The sequence below is a fragment of the Hylobates moloch genome, unplaced genomic scaffold, assembly GCF_009828535.3.
Source record: "Hylobates moloch isolate HMO894 unplaced genomic scaffold, HMol_V3 SCAFFOLD_2, whole genome shotgun sequence".
Lineage (NCBI taxonomy): Eukaryota > Metazoa > Chordata > Mammalia > Primates > Hylobatidae > Hylobates > Hylobates moloch.
Genome location: NW_026652277.1, coordinates 111,146,465 through 111,171,347, shown reverse-complemented (window position 1 = coordinate 111,171,347; position 24,883 = coordinate 111,146,465). Strand labels below are relative to the sequence as shown.

Sequence of the window (24,883 nt, the reverse complement as noted above, 5' to 3'; positions counted from 1 at the left end):
GATGGAGTTTCACTCTTGTTGCCCAGGCTGGCGTGCAATGGCACAATCTCAGCTCACTGCAACCTCTGCTTCCCGGGTTCAAGCGATTCTCCTGCCACAGCTTCCCAGGGAGCTGGAATTACAGGTGCCTGCCATCATGCCCAGCTAATTTTTATGTTTTTAGTAGAGACAGGGTTTTGCTGTGTTGGCCTGGATGGTCTCGAACTCCTAACCTCAGGTGATCTGCCCACCTTGGCCTCCCAAAGTGCAGGTATTACAGGCATGAGCAACCACACCCGGCCAGTCCCACCTCTTAATACACCATAATGGCAATTAAATTTCAACATGAATTTTGGAGGGGACATTGAAACTCTAGCATAGAGAGTAAATGTTCTGAAGTTTTATCAATACAATAAGAATCTTTATAAACACATTTGATGGCATACGGTTTTAAATGTCATATTTTCCCTATTATACAAAAGCAAGTAGATAAATATTCCAGATTCCTGACTACCATGATTTCTTTGGCAATAGAATTTCCTCAAAAACTTAGTCGGATCTTGCAAACATACTGTCATCTGCTGGATTTATGACCAAAGCACCACTGTAGTGCAATGCAAAAGAGTGAGTCTTTCCAAAAAATTATGCTGGGTTCATTGGCTATATCTATGGGAAAAAAAATGAATCTTGACCTCTACCTCATACCACACACAAAAATTAATTTTACATGGTTTACAGATCCAAATATGAAGGAGCAAACAATAAAGATTTTGAGGAAAACATAAGAAAATACCCTTTTGGCTTGGATTAGGCAAAGATTTCTTGAGCAGTACACCGTAATTACTAATCACAGAAGAAAACAGTAATAAATTGGATCACAGTAAAATTAATATTTATCAAAAGATACCATTAACAGAGTGAAAAGACAAACCACAAAGTGTGGCAAGAAACGTGTATCTGACAAATGGTGCATATCTAGATATAAAGAACTCTTACAGTTTATGAGAAAAATACAGATGACTCAAAAAAAAAAGCAAAAATTTTGAACAGATTCTTCCCAAATGATGATATCCAAATGGCCAATGAACATATACATATACATACATATGCAACTCTGTGAACCAGTATTTCAACTCCTAAGAATACATACAACAAAATGCACATATATGGTGTATTGCTTTGCGCTTCTATAGGAAAAACACCATATATTTATTGATGCAAACAACAGAGATTAATTTCTCACAGTACTAGGGGGTAGGAAGTCTGAAATCAAGGTGCTGTCATGGTTGGATTATGGTGAGGGCTCATTTCCTGGTTTGCGGATGGCCATCTTCCAGCTGTATCCTCACATGGCAGAGATCGTCTCTCCTGTCTCTTCTCATAAGAGCACTAAATCCATCCATCAGGGTTCCATGCTCATGACCTAATGACCTGCAAAGATCCCACTTGCAAATACTATTATGTTGGGACCTAGGCTTCAACACTGAATTATTGGAGGGCACAAACATTCAGTCATAGCATATGGTCATCAAATTAGAATTCTAGAACATATCATTTATAATTTTCAAGAGCAAGGAATTATTAAATGTATATGAACAGTAGGATAAACAAATCAATTTGGTTTATTCTTGCAATGGAATTCTATACAACCACGAAAATAGAGAAACCACAACTACATGCACTATGCTCAATAACATGGACAAATCTCTCAATTGGTTAAGAAACTACACCAGATACAAATTACATAATGACAGATTCAGTTCACATAAACTACACAAAATGGTAAAACATTTTATTGGAAGTAGAGACTGAGACTTGACAAGAAGGGGGATTTCTGGAAGTTCTTAATGCTGTTTCAAAATTCCACTACTGGTTACACAAGTGTATTCACTTTATAAAAATCAATCAAGCTGTATACTTAATAATAAGTACATTTTCTTGTATGCATTACTCTTCAATAAAAATATTTTTTTAATTCTAAATGATAATGGTGCCTCTTATCATTGAGAAATATTAATGGACTTTGTTGCTCAAAGTCTTGAAATCATGTAAGACTTGGAAGTTGAAAGTTAAGCCACAGCTACCACTTTTCTTTTGGCTTTATATTCTGGCAGGAAAGACCATGGAAATGTCTTCTGTTTTTGGCAGCAGTCTTCTACTGACTTTTCTTCAGCTTCTTACTTGGTGAGAACAGTGGCAGCAATGATAGCTGAGGGGGTAAGGGTTCTTGTTTTCAGCTTCCTGATTCCAGAATCGCTGCTCCAGAGATGCATTCTGAAACCCGTTCCACAGGTGGTTTCAAGTGCAGAAGTGTCAGTGTTGAAGAGTTCTACACTGATCTGGTGATCATTCCTGGAGGACCAGTCTAAAGCCTGTTTCTTCAGACTCATGAGTGACAGCCCCTAAGATGGCCCCAATGATTCTGAATCCCAGTACTCAAGTCCTTGTGCATCATTCTCCTCTTGAGTGTGGACGGGACCTAGTGACTGCCTTGCAATGGGCAGAAAAGTATAGGTATCACTTCTGAGATTAACTTACAAAAAGATGGTGACGTTTATCTTTCTTGTGCCTTTCTGACTCTTTTTTCCTTGTGGTCCGGGCTCTGGATGTAAACAAAGTGCTATGTTGTGAGTAACCCTATGAAGAGGTCTGTGTGGCAAGGAACTGACATTCAGTTTGCAGACAGTGAAAGATGAGGTTGCCACTGTCATGCTGAGTGATCTTGGAATTGGGTCTTCTGATACTTAACAACAGTCACTCGTGTTTTAGGAAACAAATCCTCTCCTTCAGCTTTGAGATTATCACAGTGCAGACTGACATCTTAATTGTGACTTTGTGGAAGACCCTGAGACAGAGGACTCAGCTAAGTTGATTGGATTCCTGACCCACAAAAACTATGAGATAATAAATACTGGTTTTGTTAAGCCTCTGAGTTTTGGGCTACTTTGTTACGCAGTTACATATAACTAGTACAATAATGTTCAAAAATTTTGTGAGCAGCTAATTTTCCAAATTAAATTTATTCAGCTTAAAATTCCTAGGGTAGTGTCTGTTTCATCAATTAAGTGTAACTTTTATACTCCCCACTGCGCCCTTTACATATTATCTTGCTCCCTGAAATTTCCTTTCCCCTATTCCCTTTGGCGGACCACCTATTATTTTCAACTCAAGGTCAATCTACAATGCCAGTCCCTAACAGGATGCTCTCCAGTCTGATTTATTGCTCTGAATGTATCTATCAGATATCTACCTATCTCAATTAAAAGGCAGTATCCGTTAATTGTGTATTTCTGCCATATACTAAAATAAGTATTTCTTGAGGACCACAAGGGAGAACATTTCCTAGTCATTTTTGCATGTCAGTACCTAGCCAAAACCTAGAGAGCAGAATGCATTTCTAAAGTGGGTGATGAGTGAAGGGAAATAAAGAATAAAAGAGGGGAGAAGCAAAGAATGGAAAAAGAAAAGAACAAATAACTATAAAACCAGTCATTTTTCAAATACAATATGGTAACTACAGCATGATGCCCCAAAATCTGAATGAATTCTTCAGTGTCTCATTATGTGGCAGAAAATATATTTCAGGCTAAATGTTGTAGAATGGGATAAAATGAAAGGGGTCAGGGCCGGAATAAGATGTACCTATGTTTGCTAAGGGAAATGCTTGGATCTGTAGGTGATGGAAGTAGCCTAGAAAGGCAGGTTGCATATTGTCCAATAAATATTTTGACAGGAAGACTGGTACTATCTGCAAATGGTTGACATCAGACAGATTCAGAAAAACATAGTAGTAGTTGTCTAAAAGGTGGCAGGAAAAGTCAGGCATTGATGAGCAGTTCACATCCAGGCAGATGGTAGTTGTCCACATCAAGACAATGTATCGGTAACTAACAAAGCCTAAGGCATAAGGCCAGGTTCTGGAGAAGGATCCCATTAGAGGGATGGGGAAGCAAAAAGTTAACCTATAGAACACACACTGTAGTTCTTAAGAGATTTGAATACCAATTTTAGAAAAACAGACATAGACTTTAATTCAAAAATGAAACAATGGTCCTCTGAATATTTAATTCGTGATCCTTGAATGTTGTCTTCCTAAGGCTAGGCTTAGTTTGGATAGAGACTAAGATGGCTTCTACTGGGTGTAGAGAAATATGCAAAATCTATGCATCACATAGACCTTGGAAATGATAGATATGTGTATTTGAATAGGTAAATATTTCTGGATCTATGTTTATGATGAATCAGACACCATTAAAGAAATACATTTAACTATTTAGCATTGAGATAAATGCCTTATAATGGTAAGCCTTGAAAATGTTACATTTTGAATTACAAGTATTACTAGAGAATACATTTCAGATTAATCTATAAAGCATAAAAATGCAAAATTACACATTTCATACAATGGTACACAAAATGCACTATCTTAGTTAAGTTTTAACTATAACTTTAAAGATATATTTATAATATAGCTCTAGCAGTACAATTTATATAAAATTCATACTTTCATTCTCTGACCAAAAAATTTATCTATTTAAGTCTTAACCTTGATTAAAAATTAAAATGGCTAAGTATAGGGCATTTGTTTTTAAATATTCATCATATTTTAAGATATTTGACTAGGTAGAACTCTAACATGTATTCTAATGTGTTACTACTTTCCTTTCCTTTTCATTCAGTATCATTCCCCTCCCTGTTTTATAGCCTTCTGACCAAGTATAACTGATTGGGCCAGAGCTGCCAATTCTCTAAAATGGACACAACTACCATTTATCTAAAATGTGATGATCCACTGGATTTTCTCAAAAGTTCCTAAGAATATGCATGTAATTATTGTACTGCATATCTTTATTAAAACTTAGAAAGTAATTGTTCCCTCAAAAGTTTAAATCAAAGGTATATGCAAATATATTATAATTTGCTAAAATAAAGACAAAGATATGATAGTATAGAAAAATTAATTTCAAGTTGAGATCTTAAAGAACTCTCATAAGAGATCTTGTCCTTCTTATTGAAATGCAGGATAATTTCTCTTTTCTCTGTACTTGTGAGGTAGATAAAGTAGGTTTTGTCTTTTATGGTTATCATCTATCTTTAAATGAAGGAACTTTCTGCCAGAATTTTCATGTTTTTAAGTTTCACAGACTTTGCCACCAAAGCCTGCTTGTTAAAAGGCTGCTGAAAGAGTGACTATCAGATATTAAAATACTTAATTAAACTGAGATTGACCTCAGTCATTTCATCAATCTAAAATCAAATAGAGAATGTGGCAGGTTAATTCTGTAGCTTATCTACAGCAATGCGCCTATGAAACCAAACAATGATAACAATAAGCTCATAGAATCTGAGATGATGTAAAATTTTTATGAAATTTTCTATCTGATATGAGTGCAGGGAGGGGAAAAGAAAACATTTTTAGACAAGCCAGATGATAAAATTCCTTACTGTGCACTGTATTTTCTTGCAGTTTATGGTCAATAGTGCAATTATAAAGATATCATCACTGTTGAAATCAACACAGAAAGACTGAATGGTTACCTATTTCTCTAAGTATATGATATTCTCCCTGTTTTCAAAAAGAAACATGAGTCACAAAGGCATCATGATGGGTGTTAGGTCTTTTGTGTATTGGGTTATGATTCACTCATCTGCATATGTCCCTAGTGCCTTTTTGTATTTAATAAATACATGAAAAGCCTACTTTTGACAGAGGTTTTGGTCACCATTCTCTTTCTGGAATCTTATGACAGATTGTGAATCTTTAATCAGTTTGAACCACATTATCAAGAAGAAATAACAGTCACTTCTCTTTTTTAAGTTTGCTTGTCCAAATGGGCTAATCTAGCATCTCCCTTTTGAGAGCTTCTGCTCTCCTTAATTCCTCCTGAGAATCTCTAGGCATACCCTCAGTCCAAAGGGATCATATTTTGTGCAGATGATTATAATGTTCAGTGCACTACTGACTTTAGTTACATCACTGTCATATCGTATATCTTTTAAAAATTGGCTGTACTTAGTATTACTACAATGGTACCTTGTTATATAGATCCCTCCATGCTATAATGTCACTTCACCTTTGAGCTAAAATGGTACAGCTCTTTTAATTCATACTTGCGTAATCAGCATAAATACCATAGCTAGGTGGCTGGGTTCTCAGGCCTTTGAGTATCAGCAAATGTCTTCACCCAGTAAATTTTAAGCTCAATTCTATTTCCCTCACAGTAAGCACTTCTTTGTGATACTTGGGCTCATTTCTTTCTCAGTCAGAACCATTCTAATCTTTCAGAGCTTCTAATACTGTTAAAACTCAAATGGGATGGGTTTGGGATCCTCTCCTCCCAGGAAAGTCCTTGTCTCTTATATAAATTTGCCTTTTCTTCAAAGAGAACAACTGCATGCCAAGTCTAGAGGTATTATAAGACATCACCTCTGGTACGTATAGAATTTTACCCTTCCTCCATGGAGAGAATGTCCACAGCTTTACAATTTCACAACTAGGGGGCACTACTCCTGCATTTCTTTCTCTAAAACAGAAATTCCAAATTATTACGATACACAGAAACTCATTATTTTTTAGACCTCTTCTTAGACTTTTTGAGATTAGTCAGGCAAGTTGTGACAGAATTTCATTTTTAGTATTCACCACGGCAGAAGACTAGGATGAGGTGTGGTGTCTAAAATACTCCTCAGCCTAGAAAGTTCTCTGGGAACTTCAGAGGATCCTTAAAAACTCTGGACTGTTAAGTCCCAGAGCATGCTCCATCCCAGCCTGGCCCTGTTCTTTGGGTAAAAGACTAAGATAAGTGGGAACGGACTAAGGAAGAGAATATCTGAGGTCACTCTGGAAACTCAAAATTATTCGGTTTAGTTAAAAAAACAGAAAACAAAAACAAAAACTGGAGCGAGCTTTTCCATAGTATAATTCACCTTCTAATGTGCCTTTCAGCCTATTCACTTAACTTGGCCTCTATGGACTAAAATAGGTCACAGGACATCTCACAAATTTTTATGAAGGCATTTTGTAGGCTGGCATAGGTACCGAGAGAAAAAGAAACTTAAAAGTAATCAATGAGACAAATATTATATATTCATAATATATATGTGCATATACATGCACAAACACACACACATACAATTTCACAATTAACTCATCTTTACCTTGTGCAGGGTGGACTTGATTGTCCAGGACACCCAGAGGTCCTGTTGCCCCCTGGTGGTCGCTGAATTATCACAGATCTTGATACCTAAAAATCCTCTGGGTGAAGAGCTTAAAAATTACAACATGAGAAATCATGGAAGCATGTAGAAGTAATTTGAATAATTTAAGCCAGTTCATCCTATCAGTCCTGGTGATTTATGGCAAAATGAACTGGAAGTAATGGAAGAAAAGAGCTTCCCCATGCAAAATCAAGTTTGAAAGAAAAAATCCACTAAGAGAACCAAACATGTGCTACTTGATTTCAAGTATAAAGTGCTACATTTTCCCAGCTACATTTTGTTATTTTAATATTACTTAAAAAAAGAGTAATTTGACTGAACACTTTTTAATATTTTAAGTGATTAGAAAATTTCAGTGGTACCTCAGCAATAATATTCAAGTGGACTCATAATTTAGATATAAATTATATTTTTATTTGTTAAACTGTCTCAAATTAACTTGGGGATTGTACTTAAAGAATTATAATTGTAATCTTCTGAACTTTAGTTATTTATCTGACCTCACAAAAGTGTGTGAAATTTTACAAAAGCACAAAATAAATTCTTGACTTATGATTTGATTTCTGACCTCTGACTTCCTATACTTTCAGCTAAATCTGAGCTTAGAAAAATTCGTGAATTAATACGTTTTTAATGAGTTTAGGTTATGCACATTTTTTACATTAGACTGAAAATAATTATTTTATACACACTACATAAATCATGTTAATGTAAATATGTAAATGATTTTCCTACACAGTGGAAAGATTGTTTATATTTTGACTGAAATCACAGAACCCAATTTTCTCTAATATCTGTTAACTGAGACATAATGCTTCTTTTCTGCTTATAATCAATTTCTTCTGCACAGTACCTTTTCTAATTCAGTTTAAATTACCCTTTTTCTGTGATGAACTTGCATTTTCACATTTGCCAGCTGTGAATGCATTTTGATGGTAAGTACAAAAGTAGTGGGTTCAGAAACAGCCCTTTGATTTCATTGTTGTTGTTAACTATTTAGTTTGACAGTCTTGGATTTGTAACGTACTGAAATCTCCAATTGTTCCTTTGCCCTTGAATGGCCTGAATACTAGACACACACAGTATAACCTTTCCTTTCATTCGAAAATTCATAGAACTTATTCCCTGTAGTCATTTTAATTTACTCCTATTTCTCTCTTAAAATCAGAGAATATTTCCCAGAGTCAAACAGTGAAGTAAATATTAGTATTGTAACAAGTTAAAACAAAATTGCAGGTGTACCCTCATTTGGAATGTGTCTTGAATTTGTACATTTCCCTACATGTACAGTCATGTGATTATTGGTAATTATACAAATAAAATAATACAAAGTGCATTAAAATTGGGTATATCTCCTTTGTATCTGAAGAGAGGCGTTTTTCATCTTTCCACTATACATTTATTACAGATGTTTCCACAGAGGGGATACAAAATTGAAATATTAAGGTCTTAGTCTCTGTTTCCATTTACCTAAAATTCACTAAATATATGTGGACGACGCTATCAACTTAATTGTATAATGAATGCATAAAAACATAAAACTAGTTTTCAGAATTATTGCTTTGGCACACAAGTGTTGGTTTCATACACTATTTGGTATTGCTTAGGAAGACAAGTTCCTTTTGAATTCACTTTATATACAAACACATCACATTATTTAAAAAATTGATCTAGAAATAATATGCTTAAATCATAAAATGAAGCTAAAATAAACTGTAATGGTGTGAGGAAGTTCACCATTATGTTATTTTAAAATGAGAAAGTTTTGTATACTGATAATTTTTATGTCTATGGCCTCATGTACAAATAGGTCTATATGCTTTATCATTAGTCAAATACAGTCGAGTGTAAATTTATATATTAATCATATACTGTATGCTGAACACTGTCTTCTTGACTGTCATTTATTTTTATTTAAATGCTCCGAATTCTTTGTCAATATATCTAGATACTATAAAAGAAAGAAGATAAGTTTGAAAAACCTAAAAATGAGTATCATTGTGCAGCTATGCAGGGAGAACTGTCAGCAGCCTGGCACATGTGCATTTAATGTGAAGCTTCTTGTCCCTAAAAATAAGAGTAAAGTTACACATGCCCCTGTGTCTGACAGAGAGAAGGGACACAAAAACAGGACTCACTATACCACCTACACTCATCAGAGGAGTGAAGGATGTTACTTCTTTGGTTTCCTGGTTTTAATGGAAAAGTATTTGTATTCACATCACTGGTATTAGTCATTCAATAGATGAAAGGAATATTTTAAACTTTAAAGGCTACCTTGGTGTCACTTTAAGAAGTGGCGATGAGACCCTGGGGAAAGTGTTGAAATCCTGGAGAATTCATTTTAACTATTAGAAGTGGTTTAATATTTGTGAGTTTGGAGTTCTGTGAGTTCTAAAGACTAAGTGTGGGGATTTATGTTTTTAACTCCTATGTTTTAGTTCACAAGTTTCATCCGTAAATCATCTATTTGTGTAAATAAAGCTTCATCTCCTCTATAACAAGTGTGTTCTCCCCATATTGTTTTTGTCTCTTTCTAAGGCTAATCTATTATGCATTTACATTTTCTATGCATCCTTTAAAAGAGACACTGAAGATGCTTTTTGATACACTTTCTAAAATATTAAATAGGCATAATGGCTAGGAATATGTAACATTTAAGAAATGTTTCAGAAACTACAGAATCAAAGAGGTTTAAAGAATAAATTTCATATCTCTCTTCCATGTTATTTTATTAGGCAAATAAAAACTACAGGAGACAATTTAACATAAAATACAAATAAATATCTGGGGGCTGTCATCTTTGAGAACTCCCTACTATAAACAGCAGAAACAACTCAATTTACTTTATATTTCCAGATAGAAAGGTTGGAAAAAGTTTGGAGCCTTATGTGAGATCAAACTTTGGATCTATCAGAAATAAAAGGAAATCATAAATGACTGAGAAATATTTTTAAAGGAAGAAATATAGGACAAAAAAAAATTCATCTTAAACATGTGATCAAGTTACTCTGTGTGACCTTTGAAATTGAAGATTTGGCAATTAAAATTTTAAAGTTCTTCCTCTTATTACCTACCTCTTGAATACAAAGTGTCCAAAACTGCCTAATGGAAAACAGATTTCTCTGCGCAGCCTTCCTTGCTGTTCGGGTTGAATGAATTCAACTGGAGATATTGGTTATGATTTTTTTTATTCTTAGTTTCTCTTTGAAAGATAAGCATTGAATAATTCCTGAAAATGGTAAATACTTGCGAAGAGAAAGGTCTTGCTTTACGAATTTAATACGTAGTGGAATTCTTTAAAATTAAGTGTAATTGATGCAGCGAAATGGAAAACTATCGAAGTGGAGGCAATCCAAGGAAAACGTTAGAAAATGATAAACGCGTTAAAAAACGATACGCAACCATCAGAAGGTTCTCTCCTAATGTCTCACTTCGCTCAACAAACTATGGTGAAAAGACAGGGCGGAGGTGAAGGGGTGCTTAAAACAAAAGACTTCCTTTCCCACTCCCTTTTCCTCTGTTTCTTTTGCCAGAGCTTGTTGCAAACTCTTGGAAACATTGTTTAAACATAATACACTTGGTTACTTTATTCTTTCAGGGATTGTGGTGGGTGGTACCTAAAATTGACTGCTCTTGGAGTAACAGAAAAAGAGAAGTAGAAACTTTTCAAAAAGGCAAAAAACAAAGTTACCCTGCCCGCGGAGGTTCTAACAACAAAAAAGTAAAAAACACTTTACTTAAAGGCACAGCTCATTTCACTGTCCGGGCTCCGTGCTTGGTAGCTCAGAGAAAGCTTGCTTCGCCTCTGGTTTCTAAAAGATCGCGCGGAGTACAGCTACAGAAAAGAGTGTAAGTTGGAAGCGTTATTCTCAGATTTATTCTGCTCCGCGAAAGCTGCGGTTGCTAAAAGCAGAGCGTCCAAAGCAGCACACACCTCGGCTGCCATCCTCGTTCTCCTCTGAGCATCCAGCGCGAGCTCAGAACCTGGAGGGAATCCTGGACCAGCAACCTGACTCCGCTCGGCACCGATTGGCTCCTGCCTCGGATCCCGCCCCCGAGGCCGGGGCGGCCATTTCGCCGGGACCCGCCCCTTGGCCCTGGGAATCGCCTCCTGGCAGGCCGGCTGTGCCTGCCACTCAGCCCGAGTGGCGGAGGCTCTCGGCTCGGAGCCCCGCCCCCTCCCCCCTAATTGATATTATTGGAGTGTGGAGCAAGCGGCCGGTCTGCAGTCGGAGACTTGCAGGCAGCAAACACGGTGCGAGCGAACAGGAGTGGGCGGGGGGGGAATTAAAAAAAGCTAAACGTGGAGCAGCCGATTGGGGACCGAGAAGGGGAATCGATGCAAGGAGCACAATAAAACAAAAGCTACTTCGGAACAAACAGCATTTAAAAATCCACGACTCAAGATAACTGAAACCTAAAATAAAACCTGCTCATGCACCATGGTTTTTCAAACTCGGTATCCTTCATGGATTATTTTATGCTACATCTGGCTGCTCCGCTTTGCACACACAGGGGAGGCGCAGGCTGCGAAGGAAGGTAAGGTGATGGGAAAGCAAAGTTTGTTCTGACTTATTTATTTAGATGTCTACCTGCACAAGCCAGCTCGTCCACGGCGCTGCCGGCCGCGCCTCCGGCGCCGGGCGACCCTCCCCCGCCGGCTCCCCGCCCCCTCACCGCTCGGGCCGCTCCTGGCGGACCAGGGAGCGCGAGCCAGGGCTGTTCCGAGCCCTCTGCAGCCCTGTGCCCGGAGCCGTCCGTCCGACGGGTGCGGAATTTCTGGCGCGGGCAGTCTAGAGGGCGTGAGCAGCAACGGTGGTGGGGTGGGGTTGGAGGAACTGCCGGCGAGCTTATTTCTTAGTACCTCAGGCGGGTCATATCTCTCTCTAGCTCGGTCTTCCTTCTCTCCTCATTAGCCTTCTGTGGGAGCTGCGGCCAGAGTTGGGTTGGAGACTGGGAAATGCAGCCCCTGTCGTCTCCGCCAGCCTGCCGGCGAGTGGCGGGAGCCCGGAGCCTTCCCAGAGGGACCGAGACTTCGGTGAGCTCGGAAAGCTCAGGTTACTAATGAAGTGCTCAATGCGTCTGAGGCGGCGGCGCGGTCCTGCGGTTGGCGCTCGGCCGCCAGCGCGGAACAATAACGCCGCGGAGGTGAAGCGCGGCGTGCGGCGCGCGACCCGCGGGCCGGGGATGTCTCCATTCAGCGCGCGCTGCGCGTCGGGCCCAGCGGTCGTGGGGGCAGCGGCAGCCTAGCGGGCTTGGTCGGGCCATGGAGGCAGGGGGCGGGCTGGAGCTGTGCAATTTGTGAGGAGATGCCGCCTGGGCGACTCGAAGTCCCCAATTATTTGCCCCATAGTGCAGCAATTGGGGAATCCGAGTGGCCAATCCTTGCCAAAGACCTGAACCCTGAGGGTTGGTTCTGGTAAGAGAGGCAGGTTTTATTTGGCAAGCTGTTATAGATACGCCTGTATATGGTTATGTTTTCCTTCTTTGAACCTTTGACAGAAGGTAAAATACCTTTCGGTGCCTGTAGTTGGAGCTGGGGAAAAATAAACCCTGTCAATGGAAGTCTCTTGCTTTTGAGCAGTGTCACAATCCCACCCCCAACCCCCCTCATCCCCTCGCCCCCTGGTCTTTCAGGCTGTGTATCTAAGTTTCATTTTTTGATCTGTTAAAAGCAGAAGAGAAATAATTACTTATTCCTGATGTGCAGAGGGAGAGGAATCTGTTATGAAATTTAGGTCATGGTAGTTATCGGGCGGGGGGTTGAGGGGACTTACATATAGGTCCTTGATTCATCTATTTCTGAAAACTTAGTGCGCCTTTTCTTTATTCTCATCGTGCGCTCGTCTTAGTTCACTCAAGCCCCCCCTCCAGCCCGGCGCCACATTCTAGTCCTTTCAGCCTGACCTTCTGACCCCACTTTCCACATCTGCAACCTGTATAGATGCTGCACCCATTCAGAGAACCCCGTGCCTCCAAGCTGGCGGTTACGTGTTTGCAGATGGACGGACATCTGCTAGAAACGCACGCTCATCCCCTCCAAAACCATATTTCTACTCCCCTGACGTTAGCGATCAGAAACCTTCAGCCCTGGCATCCTGTGATTCCTCTGGAATAGCGGACCAGAGGAAAAGTTTGCACCGCCGCGGCGAAACCCCGCGCGCGAACACACGCAGACTCGGGCTGGAGTTTGGGCTATAAATAACTGCATCACTAGGGGGAGAGGTTCCTGCAGCCAGAATGTCTAGTTCGCTTTGCTCTTCTGGGTGCAAGCTACGTGAAGAGGATTCTGATTCTAGGAGCCTGAATTCTTTAGATGCAGAAGTGTGATGTATAAAAGGCGCGGGGGCGGTGGGAGGGAGGGTGGTGATCTGTGGCTGGCGGGCGGCGAGTGCGCCCGGCTTCCAGGCGGCGAGGCTTCTAGGGCGCAGCGGCGACCGAGAGCTGGAGTTCTAGGAGCTCACAAGCCCCGAGGCGGCCCGCAGTACCCAAGGGCTAGTGCTGGAAACCGCTTGGAGCAGGTGCCGGGCCTCCCGGGGCATTTGGGGGTGGCTAGAGGAAGATAAGAAACCCCCTTCCCTCGCTTTCCTTGTGCACGTTCTCTCGGGTAGGTCAGTTATCATCGCTACAAGGAGCGCGTGTCAGAGTCTGACGCTTGGAGGCAAAGTGCAGCTGCTACTTTTTCTCTCGGTAAATGCCGCCGCCGCCGCCGCCGCCTTTTCCTCAGAGGAGATGCTTCCCGAAAGCCACTCTCCTCTTCCCGACTCCTTCTCGAGCGAGGGCGCCACCGGCTCCCTGGAGTGTCCAGGTCTGGCAGAGGCTTAATGGATGCTTGGCGCGGCTGGCGCGCCCGTCTGGCAGCCCCCGCCCCGCCCCTCCGACGGCCCCGCCCCAGCCCCAGGACGCCAGCCTTTGCCCGCGCGGTCCTTGCCTGGGTCGGCCAGGGCGCGCCCCCAATCTAGCCCCTTTCCCATCACCTGTTGGCCCTCACAGCGGGGCGCGAGCCTGGAGTCCCAGGCCTGGCCCCCAGCGTCCGGGTGAGCCGAGGGACTGCGCATCCGCGGGCGCAAAGGGAGGTTGGCGCACTGCTCCGAGCGGAAAGGGAAACGCGCTCTCTTGAGGGTTTAACCAGAGAGCGGACCCAGCAGAAGAGAGACGCACGGATCACTTGAGAGCGGCTTCTGATTAAACGTTCTGGGGCCCGGGTTCTATTTGTTTTAATTGGTTAGTTTGTTTCTCTCTTAACTTGGCCATCACTGCTCTCTGCTTAGGTCCCTAGCTTCCACCCCCAGGCTGAGCTGAGGGGTAGCAGAATGGCAATAAACAGTAATCTCGCAATGTTTATTTCACTCTCAGAAATGACCCAAGAAGGTCACCTGGATTTAAAATCCTGTTGTCTATATTCAGCACAAAAGAAAAATAAAATAAAAATAAAGAAAGCATATCAAAAAGAGTAGAAAACCTGGCCACCCACCTTGTTTCCTTGTGCTTCATCTCTATTGTTGAGGATAAAAATAAACTTAAAAAATTACTTTTTATATAAATTCGCTAGTCCAACGATTTATCGATGTTACAAGTTGAAATACAAACTGGCATTTTGAAAGTGTTGTGGGTGCGTTTCTCATTTGAAAGGGAGTCAGATGTTTCTGATCAAGTTCTTTTTTTTTTTTCCTGTCAGTCTCCCTGAGAGTCTTAAGTGTAAAACACTAAACAAAGAAACAACAACTACAACAACAAAAAACAAAAATCCTAGTGTCTCTATATCTATTTTAATTTACAATGAGTAACCTTGACTAGTGTGAAGGAATTAAACACATAATCAACTGTTCCTTTAAACACATAATCAATTGTTCCTTTGTTTTCTTATCATAACACATTTTTCTTGTCTTTCAAATACATATTTTATCCCTAGTGATTGAGTTGTATAATTATTAAAAGTTCATATAAGCATGTATTTTAAGTCAAAATTTTAACATTTTGCTGAGGTTGGTAAGCCTATTGACATACTTAAAATATATTCACTATTATTTCTGGACAAATTGATGCATTTGGCAAAATGGTGTAGAGTCAGATAAATATTTTTAAAGTGCAGAAACTCATGTAACTCAGAAACCAGTTTGACCAAAAGAGTGAGTGCTTTAGAAGAGTAATTGTCCAAAAAAGAAATAAAACATATGAAATAGAAATGTTATGTGTATTAATATATGACATTCTAATGCATTCTCATATTGATAGTGTCAGGAGCATTTATAACACTTTATATACATATTAAATTAATTGCGTTATGCTTTTTGATAGCATAAAAGTGAAATACAAGTGATTAGAAGTCAGAGTTGATACCATTTTGAGAATTATCTATCACTTTGAAAATTTAGAAATTAAAAAAAAATGCTGAAAAAACTGATGTTTGACTAACCTGAATAAAAATCTTGCAAATAATAGGCAATTTGGTTTTCTGATAACATTGCTTAACATAGTTGTTAACATTTCTGTATTCATTTTAGCTTAAGAAACGACACTGTATGTGAAAAGATTTTTTAAAAGATAAACTCCAGTTCTCAAAAGACAATAGAAAATACTGCTGGCAGAATGTTACGAATTAATGACTGGATCAAGAGTAATATAGGAATTATACCTTATTACGTTCATGTTATTATATTTGACAAAGTTTGAACAGCTCAATGGTTTACAAAACTATAATATATAATTACTGTAGAATTAATGTATCACATATAAAATTTCTACCCTCATTTTTATTCTAATATTGCATTTTAAGATTTATTTTAATATTGTAATTAAAGAATACCAAATATAATATTGGCGTCTTAATATCTTTTTTCCTTTAAGGAAGTGGAATATACGTTTATCAGGAATGTGTTCATTTCACCATCATTTACATAAATAACTACAGATCTTAAGTCATATAATGATAGTTATATAAAAAGATTCACCTTAAAAATGTCTACATGTGTGATTAAGTGTTTCATGTAACATCTGGAAATACAACTTTCTTTTTCAGTACTACTGCTGGATTCTAAAGCACAACAAACAGAGTTGGAGTGGATTTCCTCTCCACCCAATGGGGTAAGTTTTTTTCATCATAAAATATCACTATTTTTAAAAATAAGAAACAAAACTTTTCCCTTCCCTCCAGGGTAATTATTCACACTCTTCATGTATAAACCGTTTAATTCCAAATATCTTGTCCAATATTATGTTGCATTTATAATGAGACATTGAGTTCTCTGACTAGAGAAGGTATACTTAGAACTTGGGGAAATGGAAAAAGAACAAACCTCATAGCCATAGTCTTTTGAGTTCTTATTGTGTGGAATCATACCTTAGGGTCCAGGCTATAAATGCTAACTAATTACAGGGAACATTCCTTTCACAAACTCACTTAAACCTCTTTAGTTGCTTTATATTTCTAGTATAATCACCATGTCGGTGGTATATAATTCTTTAAATCAGTATGTAATGAATCTGTTTTTCTATTTTTAAAAGTTTCAGCATCATTCAACATGTACTTTAAAATATAACTAAAAATGTACGATGTTCAACATTTTGGTATACAATTTACTATAAAATATTATATAGATTCTCCAAATTTATATTATGTGCTATCCGCTGTTATTAATCAGAAATGATGGCAAAGCCTGCAGATATTACAATAAAAATCTGCAATAGATATGAGTGAAAATTGTCCAATAATAACCTACCGAAATATTAGTAAATCTTTAAAAATACTAACCATTATTTTTCATATGTAAATGTAGCTCAGTATCCGTGTCTTCAGATCTTATTTTTAATTGTGAGAGAGGGCACATTCTTTATTCCTTATCAAGTAAGAGGGCTCTGAGAAAGGAGAAGATACCCTATTGCTATTTATGTTTATCTTTGGCATATTAAAAAGACTGTGTGGAGTATAAGTTATGATACAAAAACTGTAGCATATTTTGCAAAGAGAAGAATGAAAGTTTGAAAGAGATTGTTGAGATCATAAAATCAGCATGTCAGGAACTGAAAGCTTAAGAATGTAAAATATGAACAAAACAAATCTGTTTAAGATATTTAGAGTTTTCATTAAATTTAATTTTTAAGATTCCTTTCATTCATATTGTGGTTATCTGTATTGGTTATGATAAATTATAAATAAATGGCAACCATTTTACAGATTAAATATAAAAATTCCATGAGTTGGAGGTATGAATATAATACCTTTCTTGAGATAAGTGGTTTCTGTGAGTAAAATAATACACATTATAGACAGCCATTCATGATAAAAAATGAAACACCTTTCTTGCCAATGACAGATGTAGCCCATTTTCTACCATCCATCAATTAAAACAAATAGAGATAGAGGATGATTTTGTCTCCGAGGAGAAGTAAACTGATATATGATTGTAGTATTTCATCCATGTAATACACAAAATGACAAATTATGACTGTCAATGTTATCTTGGTCAAATGGGCTTTTATCAGTCCAAAGTATCTTGAGTTAACAGTTAACCCTACATATCTGTAGACATCAACACATAATATAAGAAAACAATGATCAACAATATTTTCTATATATGTGCAATAGGTTAGTTCGCATGTGACTAAATACCTAACTGTAAAGAAAATGTTCCTGAGACATAAGTTTTGAGAAAATATTTCTATAAACATACTATAAAAATGCAGTGTCTGAATGAAGACATTTTTCCCAATGGCATCATTTGTGGAAATGCTCATAATGTCTTAGAAAGTGAGATAATAAAACAACAGTTGTGTTAAATGAATTTATGTAGTCTCAATGTTTGTAGTCTACATCATAGTTTTCCTGAAGCATTCCCCTCTGGAATAAAATTTTAAGTAAAAATAAAAATTAACTGGGTTTCAAGGGTGGTAAAATTGATTTTTCTTATACAGAATAAAAGAATAAATTTGTTCTTGAAGTTAGATAAAGGAATTCGTAGGCTATATTCTTTTAAAATAATTAGCTTTGGTTTCTTCAAACTGTGGAGTTGTTAAAAAGGAGCACATTTATCTTTGGAGCTTTTGATTTTTTGGTAGATATCATTACTAGTTTTACTTCTTTTAGCAATTTCAATCTCATTAAGAGACCGAAATCTACCCATCCAAATGGATAAAATTTGGTTATATTTGGCTGATTGCCATTCAAATTGTAGGCAGCTAACTTAAACAAAGGGAAGATATGCATACTGTTAACTAGTCACAAATGCAAGTTGAGCTGAGTAAAAGCTGAACATTAAAATGGGTTCTTTGCTACATTTCAGTACCTTTGATGATATTAGGCTGTGTATAACAAAATCATACCAAATATAACATCATCAAAGAAATTTCCAAATTGTATTATATTGCTAATTCGTCAGTCTTGTTAATTTTCTAAGGACTGGTTTTAAAAGTATACATTAATATTGTACAAAACATTTAAATAAATCAATACTCAAATCAAGTATTTCAAATAAAAGTATTTACCACATGATTTTTATTTTCTCATCGTCTTTTCTTGAAACAATAGTTTAAATATTGCATGCTATGCAACTTTGGACTTGAACACAAATGTTTTGTATTTGAATTTTTAATTGGGGAAATTAATATTAACAGATGACAATTTCATTATTCACAAATACAAAGTGGGAAATTTTTTAATAATTGTAAGAAAAAAACAAACTATTCATTTAGGCTTTTAAGACTCCTAGGTGAAATGATTTTATTGATTAATGAGCGACAGAATATTATATATGGTTTAATAGTCTGAAATTGTTGCAAATTCTGACAAATGCACTTTTTTCTTTTTTTTAGAAAATATTTAATATAGATTTGTTTGTAGTGTACATTATATCAACATATAAATGGACATTTTTAAACATCTGATATTTTTCGTGTCAGAAAGTTTATACTAAATATGATCCAGCATGCAGATTTGCCATGTACATTTGATTGTCTATTGAAAGCAATGTATTTCTAAAAATGAATCATACTCTTATAACTACTTATAGTTATGTGGCTTTGTATACAATATATATAACACTGGAATAAATAAATAGCTCTGTAAAATGTTACTTCCTTATGTCTCATTTTGAAAAGATTGTAAAATATTCCAAATTATAAATATCAACACGTTGTTGAATGCTTTATTCAGCGTACTGTTGGCATTTTCTTCTTCATGTTTTTAAGTACTCTGCAATCATAAGTATGATATGGCCACTTAAAATGTCAACTGAGTTATCAAAAATTCTGCCAGGCATCCATATGTACATACTTTCACTGGTAATTTAAATAATTGTGAGCTTTAGTCTATAAAAATTACAATCTCAATGGAGAACATAAACATAAGCAAACTTGTAAAAAAGAAACACTAATATACTGACAAAAAGATATTAAACAAAATGAAATATTTATTGTATGTATACACAAAGCAAGCAGCATAAGTATGTTCCACCACCAGGATGAAGCAGAACTTGGAATCTTACATTCTCTGGTTTATAGTTTTGCCAGGATAGGAATCAACCTAACTTTTTCGAAGATCCGTATTTGTGAAGTACTTGCACTTTCAAAAGCAAAATGTTATTTTTTGCTGAATGACTGATGACCTTTTTTCAAATTTTACAGTGGGAAGAAATTAGTGGTTTGGATGAGAACTATACCCCGATACGAACATACCAGGTGTGCCAAGTCATGGAGCCCAACCAAAACAACTGGCTGCGGACTAACTGGATTTCTAAAGGCAATGCACAAAGGATTTTTGTAGAATTGAAATTCACCCTGAGGGATTGTAACAGTCTTCCTGGAGTACTGGGAACTTGCAAGGAAACATTTAATTTGTACTATTATGAAACAGACTATGACACTGGCAGGAATATAAGAGAAAACCTGTATGTAAAAATAGACACCATTGCTGCAGATGAAAGTTTTACCCAAGGTGACCTTGGTGAAAGAAAGATGAAGCTTAACACTGAGGTGAGAGAGATTGGACCTTTGTCTAAAAAGGGATTCTATCTTGCCTTTCAGGATGTAGGGGCTTGCATAGCTTTGGTTTCTGTCAAAGTGTACTACAAGAAGTGCTGGTCCATTATTGAGAACTTAGCTATCTTTCCAGATACAGTGACTGGTTCAGAATTTTCCTCTTTAGTCGAGGTTCGAGGGACATGTGTCAGCAGTGCAGAGGAAGAAGCGGAAAACTCCCCCAGGATGCACTGCAGTGCAGAAGGAGAATGGTTAGTGCCCATTGGAAAATGTATCTGCAAAGCAGGCTACCAGCAAAAAGGAGACACCTGTGAACGTAAGTAATGTGTCCTATTAAAACTCTACTTTGCCTTTTTAAATTTCAATATCAGACATTTTAAACATTAATAGTTATTTGAATACGTGAATCTGCTCTGGAGGCTAAGAGGGCTGTGAATAAGAGCTCTAGTGACAGGCAGGTCACAAACGAGTACATTTACAAACTTTTAGAATTATCTTATATAAATACTATAAATTTAATACAAAATTTTCAAATTTCTCTTACTAAATCTCTGTGGTTACTTCTGAGAAAGGTGTGTGTTTTTTTTTTTTTTGGACTAAGTACCAAAATGACCACATTTTTGTGGAAGTGGGCCAAAGTAAAGTTTTAATTATTATAGTACACCAGTTGCATGTTTTGAAACAATCATGTGTGAATTAGTAAACCTTTTTCTTCGTTTTATAAAACCATTTTTTTTTGTCTTTCCTAGCCTTATGTGGCTAAATATTTAAAACTATGTCAAAAACTATGTCATATGGGCCTTCAAGACTGATAGATATTCTGTTTCTAGGTTTCATGAAAATAAATTATAAAGTTACATTACTAGTGTCTCTTTTAACTTATGATATATAAAACATAATACATTAAAAATAACATAATACATTAAAAATAACATATATATCTATATATATTTTTACGCCAGAGCCAGAAGCACAGGTTTTATACTTGCAATTCTTAGTTGAGCTAAAGGGGACCACTGATAATAATAACTATTATAACTAATTTTTTTTGATAACTTAGTATGTGCAGACATCCTCCATTTCCTTTACATATGCAAGCTTATTTAATGAGGTAGGTATCATTATCATTTATATTTTACACAATAAAAAAAGAGGATATCAAGAGTAAATAGCTTGCATGCATTTACGTTAGTAATATTTGTCTGAGCTTAAATTCAAACTTGAGACATTCTGACTTTAGAACCTAGGCCACAATATTGCCCTAGTTTTAATCTCAAAGCAAGGAGAATCTTAGGAAATACTGTTTCATGGCTCATAGTGTTTAGGTGCCTCATATACATATATAAATTGGATTACTTCCCCATAAAATTCTCATTCTAGTAGAATATTTTTAAAATTAAATAATTTAAAAAAAAATTACACCTGTTCTATACAGTACTGAACCCAGGAGCCACATGTGGCTCTTTAGGTTTCGAAAAATGACTATTCTACATTGAGATGTGTTGTAAGTATAAGTTACACACTGGATTTCAAAGCCGTACTGCAAAGAAAAAAAAAAAAAAAAAAGAAAAAAGTAACATATGTCCTTAACAATTTTTAAATGTTGATTACATGTGGAAATAATCATATTTTAGATATACTGGGCTAGATAGAGGATAATATTAAAATTTCAGCTGTTTCTTTTACTCTTTTTTAGTGTGGCTAGAAATTTTAAAATTGCATTTGTGGCTTACATTGTGTTTGTATTGGATATACTTTTCAAATGGAGTAGTAACTGAGCAAATATCTTTTTCCGTCCTATTCAGAGAGTTAAATACTTCATGTGGATGGCTGCTAAGCATGTAAACTACCTATGGCTCTGCACTCAATTATCATCTTCACCAGAGGTGACTTTGTGAAGTGAACTCTGAGCAAAACAAATGGAGATGATACAAGTTCAGGTCCCATAGGCCAGTTTAGCAGTCTCCTTTTATGTCCCTGAAGGAGTCAAACCTGTCTCCCATTGTCCTCTTTCCCTTTCCCTCACTGGCAGTATTTCTAATTGAGTAGAAAATCCTGCAGTTTCCACATATGTGGAAATCAGAAACTGATGAAGATTTATCCCTGCTTGTAGGCAAAATGCTATTCCACTGGGTAAGCAGAGAAATACTCTCAGTGAACTAATCAATTCAATGAAAGGCAGCATTCCTATTGACAAGAGGTTAGCAGTTACTTGAAAGTGATGGTGGATTCAGCAGTAACTGTTACAAAAAATTTTAGGAACATTATTGCACTTTAGCTGTGAAAGGAGCAGTTTCAATATTATGCAGATCTTGATTGATATGAAAAAGGAACTTAAAACTTTTACACAATTAAAATGGGAAAAATAATGAAGTAGAAATACATATAAAAGTACACAATTAAATTTATCCGAGAAAAGATAGGAAATAACATTAAAGGCCCTGTGTTTTAAAGGTTTTAAAGAAGATTATGGGTTTTTGTGGCAGTTGTTTCACTTTGTGTAATTTAACTCATTTATTTGTTAAGAAAATGTGATTTCCACATTTATTCATAAGAAAATGTGAACAGGAGCTGTTCGAGTTTTATGCTTCTAATTATAGAATTTAGTAAGAAAAGCAGTCTTAAACCACAGTAAATAGATATATTTATCATGAAAAGTAAACCTCAATTTATTTCAAATGAGAAAAATCATCTCATTAAACGTGGTATTATAAAATTACTTACATTCGTCAAATTTAATTGCAAGAATTGAAACATTTTACTACCAAAATTATTGTTACCTGCAAACTATACCAAGGTATTTAAAAATAAAATAAAATTACTCCACTGTCATCTTCATTAATTCTGCTTTTGAATACTTGAAATTAGGTATTAATATTATAGTAACAGTTAATTAAAAAATAAAAATACATGGTTAAAGGAGGCAAGATGCCGCTTTATGGTTTAATCGAAAGAATATGTGTGCGTTGTTGTAAGTCAAGCAAATTGCTTATGACATAACTTTCTTAATTTTTAGCCCTGGTGATGTTGACAAAGGAATTAAATACCTTCTACTTAACCATGGAACTATGTTCACTTGCAAAAACACTTCCCTTCTTGGCATAATTCCAATGCATTGCTGCAAAAGTACTTGCCTCTGGAATCACTCCAGGCTTGCCTTTATAGTATTCTTCCTGTTTCCTTTCAATGATCCTGTTAAGAGTTTGAAAACAAATTCCAGTCCCATATTGAGGAAAACTAATGTGTTTGGGAGAGGATGCTAGTGAGTTCCTAGCCAAATGAGAGTGGTTAGCCACTTAAAGGCAAGTTTATCTGGGCACATTTTGAAGTAGCAGCCCATTGTGATGTTTGCTAGAAGACAATATGAAATATGAATAACTATAAAAAACTGACTGTAGGTTTGATGATGTAAAAGCTTTTCTTCATGACTGAAAAAATAACTCAATTTTGAAAACCAAATGCTTCTCAAGACTAATATGTGGAGAACTTCTGTCCAATTCTCAAACATAGTATTTTCATGAGGACATCTCTTTATATTGATTTAAGAATTTATAATTTCATTTAGTATACTTTTATTGTCATTTTTTTAAATTTACAAGTTATGTAACAACTTTGATGCAAACTAGCCAATACACTTTCTTAGATAAAAAGTATAGTTATTTTAAAAATTGAGAGATCCTGTTACATTTTACATATGTAAATATTTTGGGAAGACTAATAAAATAAAGCTACTGAAATGTATTTCAATTTTTGTAACTTTTATACAATTTTATTCCATTTAGAAAGTAGAATAGTGCTTGTCAAAGTGTGGATCTGGATATTATAACTTGGATTTGCATAGAGAGTTTGCAGTTTACACTGAAAAGTCACATTCATTTTCTCATTTAAACCTAACCACATCACTAAGATGTGGAAAATATTATTATTTTTCTCTCTCTTACAACATATGAAGAAACCAAAGCTCAGAGATATTAATAAGTAACAAAATTGGATAAGAATTCAAAAATCCTGTTTACCAATTCAAGTCTTTTTTCCTCACTCCACTACTTCTCTAAAATTTGTTCTGGACTTTACCCAGTAGATTTTAGTTACTAAAAAACTAATGAAACTTTATGCCATGTAGGGTGACCATATGCCCAATATGCCTGGGATAATTGTTTTTTTAATTAACACTGCTTCTTTTTGCTTTGAAAAGTGTTTTTTCTGATTTGGATGATAATCCTACTTGTAAAAAATTCTTCTCATTTGGAAGTAAAAAAATTCAAAGACATAAGATTTACATGCACATATATCAGAATATAGAAATGTGATTTACTTGCATTACTTATATTGCTTAATTTAAATTTTCTGAAAGCAAATATGTAAAATTTTTCTTTCAGATGATTTCATGTAAAGGGGAATTCAAGTAATCATACATTTATAATTTTTATAAGAACTTTTCCTCAGATTTTTAATAGTTTCTATTAATGTTAAGAGGTCTATCATTTTTTTAATAATATATAATTTATGACCATATGTATAATTTAACAAATGAAACAATACATTCAATTTTATAGCATTAACAATGTTTAAACTCTGTTTCTTGATCAAAGTTTTCGAAAACTGCCTTTATTTTCGCAGACAAGTAGCATGTAATTTGTACCATGAAATTTTCATAACAAATGAGTCCTTAGTATTTAGTCATATATATACATATATATATCTATATCTA

The 24,883-nt window shown here is 36.3% G+C and overlaps 1 protein-coding gene across 6 annotated transcripts in view; it reads left to right on the top strand.

Moving 5' to 3' along the window:
- The first annotated feature begins 11,420 nt into the window (after nucleotides 1-11,420).
- The window catches only part of EPHA7 (EPH receptor A7), a 184,404-nt gene continuing 170,941 nt past the window's right edge, over nucleotides 11,421-24,883 (top strand). For all 6 annotated transcript variants that reach the window (XM_032155464.2, XM_058435407.1, XM_032155460.2 and 3 more), the window contains exons 1-3: nucleotides 11,421-11,739; nucleotides 16,220-16,284; nucleotides 19,819-20,488. In XM_032155464.2, the coding sequence (XP_032011355.1) occupies nucleotides 11,643-11,739; nucleotides 16,220-16,284; nucleotides 19,819-20,488 (832 nt within the window). In that variant the 5' untranslated portion in view covers nucleotides 11,421-11,642. The remainder of the gene's footprint in view (nucleotides 11,740-16,219; nucleotides 16,285-19,818; nucleotides 20,489-24,883) is intronic.